Source organism: Gossypium arboreum, chromosome 9 (genome assembly GCF_025698485.1).
Source record: "Gossypium arboreum isolate Shixiya-1 chromosome 9, ASM2569848v2, whole genome shotgun sequence".
In the NCBI taxonomy this organism is placed as follows: Eukaryota; Viridiplantae; Streptophyta; class Magnoliopsida; order Malvales; family Malvaceae; genus Gossypium; species Gossypium arboreum.
In genome coordinates this window covers 32,229,398-32,236,706 of record NC_069078.1, presented here as the reverse complement: position 1 = coordinate 32,236,706, position 7,309 = coordinate 32,229,398, and the positions used below count along the sequence as shown (strand labels likewise).

Below are 7,309 nucleotides of genomic sequence, written 5' to 3'. Positions count from 1 at the left end.
TGTCTGGGCTTTGTAAGAGGTTGTAGGCCTAGTGTATGATGACTGCATAAAACTTACTTAAATTATTAAGGACCGTGGACAAGTCATAGGGTTAAGGTGTGGCAACGGGTATGTGCATGTCTAGGATTGGATCTAGGGAGAGCTTGGTACTTAAGCGGTCTTAATGACCCACCTCCTCTTCTTTGGAATCCTACCTGGTGCATAGTATTCATCCATCTTAGCTCACTGGATTTGTTAACGGGCCAAGGCAAGTAAGACCCGTAATAAAGGAAAATTACTAAAATGCCCCTCAGGGCAAAAATGACCAAAATACCCTGAAGTGTTGAATGTAAGATGTATGGATGTTACATGTATAATTGCTGCATACATACGATATTTTGTTTAGGTTGCATAGGGGTTGGGAATTATGGAACAGAGGAAGTATATGAGGGTCGCATGGTTGCTTGACAACTGTGGATCAACCAACGGCTTTTAAGCCTAATATGTGATTGGCAGCTTGCTGCAATAAAGGTAGTTCTGCAACTGGGCTACCATTGGAGTGTATCGATGGGTGGGTTGATATTTATATCCCCATATGGTGTGTACTGGGGGATGGCGTTGGTGTGTAGCGAATGGATTATTGGGGTGGGTTGCACCGCATTGCATGTGTGATTTTATGGTGAATGATGTTTGCTTGTTACTTTTCAAGGGTTGTACACACTGAGTTTGCGGAAAATCACCCCCTATTTTATTTTTCTTAAGTGATGCTCAGTAGGAGGTTTGACGTCCGGAGGGACTCTGGGTGGCCAACTAGCAAGACAATTTGGATTGGTTTTTAAAAGTATATAAGTTACTCGATTATTAAGTAATTTTCATTTAGTATGGATTGTAATAAGGCCTCCCCCTTTTATTATTTTTCGATTATTAAATTCGAGCGTTGTAATTACAAGAAATGGAACATGGATTTTCTAAGCTATAGTTTTCTTTTAATACTACATTTCCACAATTAAAGCTTTTAAGGATAAGTTTTCTTAACTCAACTAGTTTAAGCAAAGCTTCGCAACAGAAAAGGGATTTTTCTTAAGTAATTGAGATGAAACTTAGAAGGAAGGGTTTTCAATGAAAATAAGGTTTTCACTAAACCACTTCAATGTGACACACCAAATTCGGCCATAACGTCTGGGTCGGGTTTGGGGTGTTACATTTAGTGGTATCAGAGTTAGGTTGCAAAACTCGGGCTGTAAAGTGGGCCTTATTACTTGATTTCTTTTTGATGTTTTAAAATATATATATTTGATTGAATCACAATGTTTTTGGAAAAAGAGAAGTCTTGCTGAGCGGCACATCGAGTCTCCGACGTCAAATCATGTAAGTTATTCTATTCTTGAGACTGTTTAAATTGTTGTATAGTAGATAGTTAGAGGGCTACTTTAGACGATTGTTTTAGAATGGAACTGAAGCCTGTAGGATATTGAAATTGTAGAGGATTTACGAAAACAACTCTCTCTTTAAATACTTTCATAAAACATGGGGTTAATTATTGAAAATAACCAAAACTTCATAAAATTTTTAATTTAGAAAATACGTGAATCGACGGTGAGTGCTAGAAGAGGTGCAAAAGGCCGTGGCCGAGGCCGCGGAAATGTTAGGGCAGAATCGTCAACGTCAGGCCATATGCCCGATGTTGGAGTAGAAGAGGCTCTGGTTTCACCTGTAGCTAGGACTGGGCCGTATGATCGGGCCGCGAGAAAAGATGCATTGTCGCAGACAATGCTAAGGATTTTGGAGAGGGTCGCTGGGCCCAATAATGGCATGGGAAATCGGGGGTCCATTCCGGAGAGACTTCGATCAAATGGGGCTGAGGTCTTTAAGGGCGTGGCTGGTGTGGCTCCTAACGTGGCTGAATATTGGTTGGAGGCCACGAAAAGGATAATGGAGGACTTGGACTATTCACCGGAACAGAAGCTGAAAGGGGCAGTGTCACTGCTTGGGGAAGAAGCTTACCAGTGGTGGCTGATAGTGAAAGAGGGCACTCAACCCAAGAGGTCACTTGGGAGCTCTTCAAGGCTGCGTTCCAAGGGAAGTATGTAGGAGCGAGTTATGTGGATGCTAGAAGGAAGGAGTTCCTGAACTTGACCCAGGCAAACAAATCGGTGGCAAAGTATGAGGCAGAATTTCTACGTCTTAGTAGGTACGCAAGAGTTATGGTGGCAACGGACTACGAGGGTTACGTTAGGTTTAAGGATGGACTAAGAGATAGCCTCAGGGTATTGATAGCTCCACAAAAGGAGTAAGTTTTCTCAAAATTGGTGGAGAAAGCAAAGACAATGGAGGAGGTGAAGCGTACTGAGCGCTTAAATCGAGAAAAGGAAAGGGGTAAGAATAAAAGAGAGGCTGAGACTCTTGGTGTTGGACAGAGGCCTAAGGCTAGGGTCAGAGTTAATGGGCCAGTTAGAGCAGGGCCCCCTGCTGCTAATGCAGATGCGCCACCTTGTGTTGATTGTGGGAGAAGCCATGGAGGCGAGTGTTGGAAGAGGACAAGAGCTTGTGTAGCTTGTGGATCTATGGAGCATAGGATCAGGAATTACCTTAGAATGTTAGCTCAGGTGCCAGTCGTGGGCCAAGGTGGTGCTCAGCCACCAAGGGGTGGTCAACTGCCGCCAAGGGGTCGTGGGCAGGCCAAAGGTGGTAACGGCAATGGACGTGGACATGGAGCACCAGGAAAAAATATAGGCCATGCTGAGGCGAGGCAACCAGCTTTGGTTTATGCTACTCATCGCTGAGAAGACGGGGATACCCCAGATGTGATAATGGGTATGTTCTTTAAATATGAGTTACCTTACACTGCATTAATTGATATTGGATCGACGCATTCGTATGTTGCATGCAATATGACTGAACCTTTGGGTGATATGTTTGAAATTACTTCAAATGAGATGCCTATGATAAGTCCGTTAGGTCAGTCAATGGGAGTGAATAAGTTGTTTAGGGAGGTACCCTTGGTAGTTCAAGGGGCTACCTTTTTAGCGGACTTGATGGCGTTGTCGTTTAGTGAGTTTGATTTAATCTTGGGTATGGACTGGCTGGTGAAACACCGAGCCACCTTGGATTGCGCTGCAAAGAGAATGGTGTTTAGAACGGTGGAGGACCAGGAGGTTGTGGTGATTGGTGAATGCCAAAATTATCTGTCGAACATGATTTCGGTGTTAAGGGCTAAGAAGTTGGTGCGAAAGGGATACAAAGCCTATTTGGCTTACATTAGCAATACGGAGGTTAAGAGCCCTACTGTTGAGGAGTTGAGAACAGTTAAGGAATTTCCTGATGTCTTCCCTAAGGAGCTGCCAGGGTTGCCACCCAACCGAGAGGTAGAATTTGGAATCGAGTTGTTACCTGGTATGGCTCCGGTGTCCATCGCCCCTTATCAGATGGCACCAAAGGAGTTGGTGGAACTTAAGGCACAAATTCAGGAATTGTTGGATCAAGGATTCATCCGACCAAGTGTGTCTCTGTGGAGAGCACCGGTGTTATTCGTGAAGAAGAAGGATGGGACATTGCGAATGTGCATTGACTATCGGCAGTTAAATAAGTTAACTATTAAAAACAAGTACTAACTGTCGAGAATCGATGATCTCTTTGATCAGTTTAGAGAAGCTTCCATTTTCTCGAAGATTGACTTACATTTGGGGTATCACCAATTAAGGGTTAAGGAGGTGGATGTTCATAAGACAACTTTCAGAACTTGTTATGTGCACTACGAGTTCTTGGTGATGCCATTCAGACTAACGAACGCACCGGCCACTTTCATGGATCTTATGAATCGGGTCTTCCAACCCTACTTGGATCAGTTTGTGGTAGTTTTTATAGATAACATTTTGGTGTATTCAAGGGATGAGGATGAGCATGATGTGCACTTAAGGATTGTATTGCAGACTTTGAGGGAGAAACAGTTGTATGCCAAATTCAGTAGGTGCGAAATTTGGCTAAAGGAGGTTACTTTTCTAGGACATGTGGTGTTAGCTGAGGGGATTAAGGTGGATCCTCGAAAAATTGAACTGGTGTTAGACTGGAAAATACCCAAGTTGGTGTCAGAAATCTGAAGTTTTCTGGGCTTGGCAGGGTATTATCGAAGGTTTGTCGAGGGCTTTTCACTAATTGCTGCACCTTTAACTAAGTTGTTAAGGAGGGGGTACCTTTGTCTAGACGGACAACCAGCAAGTGAGTTTCGGAAAACTTAAGAAGGTTTTAACTGAGGCCCCTGTGTTGATTCAGCCAAAGCCTGGGAAGGGGTTTACGATTTATAGTGATGCGTCGCATGTGGGCTTGGGCTGCATGTTGATGCAGGAAGGAAATGTGGTTGCGTATGCGTCACGGAAACTTAAGACTCACGAGGTAAATTACCCAACCCATGACTTGGAGCTAGTTGCGGTGGTCTTCATGCTAAAAATATGGAGACATTATCTATACAGGGAGAAGTGCGTGATTTATTCGGACCATAAGAGTTTGAAGTACCTCTTTACCCAGAAGGAGCTAAACGTTAGGCAGCATAGGTGGGTGGAACTATTGAAGGAATATGATTGTACGATTGAATACCACTCTGGCAAAGTGAATGTGGTAGCCGACGCATTGAGTCATAGGGTTAAGTCAGACTTGAGGGCTATGCTCACCCGTTTAAGTTTGTTGGATGATGGTAGCTTGTTAGCTGAGCTTCAAGTAAAACTGATATGGATCGAGCAGATAAGGAGTAAACAATTGATGGATGAGACCTTGGGTGCTCATCTTAGGCAAGTAGAGAATGGGGAGACATCGGAATTCATCTGAGTGAGTGTTGTCTCATTCGTTTAAGAACATAGCGAAGGGTGCGGTGCTGCCAAGGGTGGGGTGAACAGTGAAGGAGTGTTGTGTTTTCGTGGGAGAATGTGTATACCTAAGGACAATGAGCTAAGACAGTCTATTCTACGGGAAGCACATAGCAGCCTCTATGCTATGCATCCTGGTGGGAACAAGATGTATCGAAATTTGCGAGAGCTTTATTGGTGGCCTAGACTTAAGCATGACGTTACGAAATTCGTAAGAAAATGCTTGGTTTGTAACACCCCAATCCCGTGACCGTTACCGGAAATCGAATACGAGGTGTTACCGAGCTTACTTCATTTATTTCCCCCTATTTATTTTTTTTGTTCGTGCAAGTGGCTAACTGTATCATAGTCGCTTTAAAAATCATATCTTGAGTTCTGGAACTAGAAATCCAATTCCGTAAATTTTCTCTGAAACTAGACTCATATATCTATATGGGGAAAGTTTTGTAGAATTTTTGGTTGAGCCAATTAGTACATTTTATTCATTAAAGTCTCCCCTGTTTCAAGGTTCGACTACACTGACCTCTGTACCTTACGATTTAAATATCTCCCTGTAAAGGGCTTCAATGCCTATACCGTTTATCTCTAATGAAACTAGACTTGATAATGAATCTGTAAATATAAGGCATGACCTCTAATTATCTCGATAAAATTTACGGTGAATTTTCTAAGTCGAAACAGGGGATCCAGAAATTGCTCTGGCCCTGTTTCACAAGAATTTAATTATCTCCTAACATACAGCTCATATGGTAGTTTCGTTTCTTCCATATGGAAATAGACTCATCAAGGTTCGATTACATAATTTATTCATTATTTAATTCCATTTCTACTATTTTTAGTGATTTTTTAATCTCACATCACTGCTGCTGTCAGCATCTGTTACTAAAGCAAACTATGCCTATTTCATGATTTTTCCTTGATCTAACTAATAGTTCATCATACATATTACAAATTATAACCATGATTAGCCATGCCAAAGGTTAATCATCACCGAGCATCTCCCTACTACACTATTACCAAATCATGAATTTAACACCAAAAATAATCAGCCATGACATATGGCATAATAATCGAGTAGGCCTCAACCAATACTCAACCAAAACCGAATTACCAAGACTTGTGTCCAAACATCATAGAACCAAATCCAACCGAACATTATGCCATTTTCGCATGGCTAAAGTTTACATACCAAATTTCAACAAAACATAATAGCCTATACATGCCGAAATGTTCTCCTAGACCAACTAAAAAGAAGATACCAAAAGTTGCTAGCCGGTGTGATGACTTCGATGACGGTCCCGAGTACGCAAAAAGTTGAGTCCAAGAAACCTAAAATAGGTGACAAGCAAACACCGAATGAGTATATAACTCAATAAGTCATAAGCATTACACTACTATCCATTAATAAAATTTTCACAAGAGGAAACAACGAACTGAGGCTAAGTACTCCATCCATACCGAACTATGCCATAGTTTCTTAGACCTTACGATTCAATCTCATTCCAAGTCCTACATTGACATTTCATACGCTATTCAATAGAGTAATTGAGGCATTTCGATACATAATTTTATTTTCGTTACAATCATACAACTAAACAAACTTTCACCTATTCCACGATGAACCTTATGTACGTGACTTCAATTATAATCATCACATAGGTTCAAAACTTACCACGCTCAACTCCAAATATAAACATAGCACCTATTAGCCATGAACTCAAGGTACTTACCCTTTCCGCTGTCCAAAATCGACTCGGTAAGGTCGCACCCTTAATGTAAATAATCTATAGAAAATACATAGTGGGTTCGCACACATAGTGCTTAATAATCAGCCGCGCACACTTAGTGCCATATACTTTAAACTCGCACACTTAGTGCCATGCATTTCAAGCTCGCACACTTAGTGCCATGCATTTCAAGCTTGCACACTTAGTGCCATGCATTTCAAGCTCGCACACTCAGTGCCAATCTCTCAATCGTGAACACTTATTGCCCTCACAATAGTGCCGAAAACCAGCCACTCTATACGCTTCACTTCTTTACATTCGACAATTTCATCTCTACATACATATACATTTGTATACATTTCACCTCATTAAACACAATTGCATAGGTATTACGATCGTTTAAATCAATACCAAATATATGCTTAATGACTTACCTTGTGTTGGGTAGAACGGTTCCAACTCGGCTATTCGATTGCTTTCTCCTTTCCTTTATCCGATTTAGTTCCCCTTTGCTCTTGAGCTTAATTTAACAATTAAATTGATTTAATCATTTTGAATATCAAAGAGAAATTCAAGGTACTCAACCCTTATTTTTAATAATAAGACCAACCATACACCTATAATAACATCCAATTCATTAATTATTTTAGCACACGCATGGCACATAAGGTTAACTAAAGCTACATTCACTTATAAGATAGCACCCATAATGAGCTCATACCATGACTATACCTAACCGAATTCAAA

The 7,309-nt window shown here is 41.3% G+C and overlaps 1 protein-coding gene across 1 annotated transcript; it reads left to right on the top strand.

Annotated features, from left to right (window-relative positions):
- Positions 1 to 2,789: 2,789 nt before the first annotated feature.
- Positions 2,790 to 4,797, top strand: LOC108473480 (uncharacterized). Its single transcript, XM_017775060.1, has 2 exons — positions 2,790 to 3,383; positions 4,180 to 4,797. The coding sequence occupies exons 1-2, from the start codon at positions 2,790 to 2,792 to the stop codon at positions 4,795 to 4,797; spliced, it is 1,212 nt and encodes a 403-aa protein (XP_017630549.1).
- Positions 4,798 to 7,309: the final 2,512 nt, after the last annotated feature.

What these genes read in the sequence shown, in the direction of transcription:
- LOC108473480 (XM_017775060.1), top strand. Translation starts at nt 2,790, where the DNA reads ATGGGTATGTTCTTTAAATATGAGTTACCTTACACTGCATTAATTGAT. An exon ending in TGTTACCTGGTATGGCTCCG is followed by an intron (nt 3,384 to 4,179) that starts GTGTCCATCGCC and finishes ACCTTTGTCTAG; the next exon opens with ACGGACAACCAGCAAGTGAG.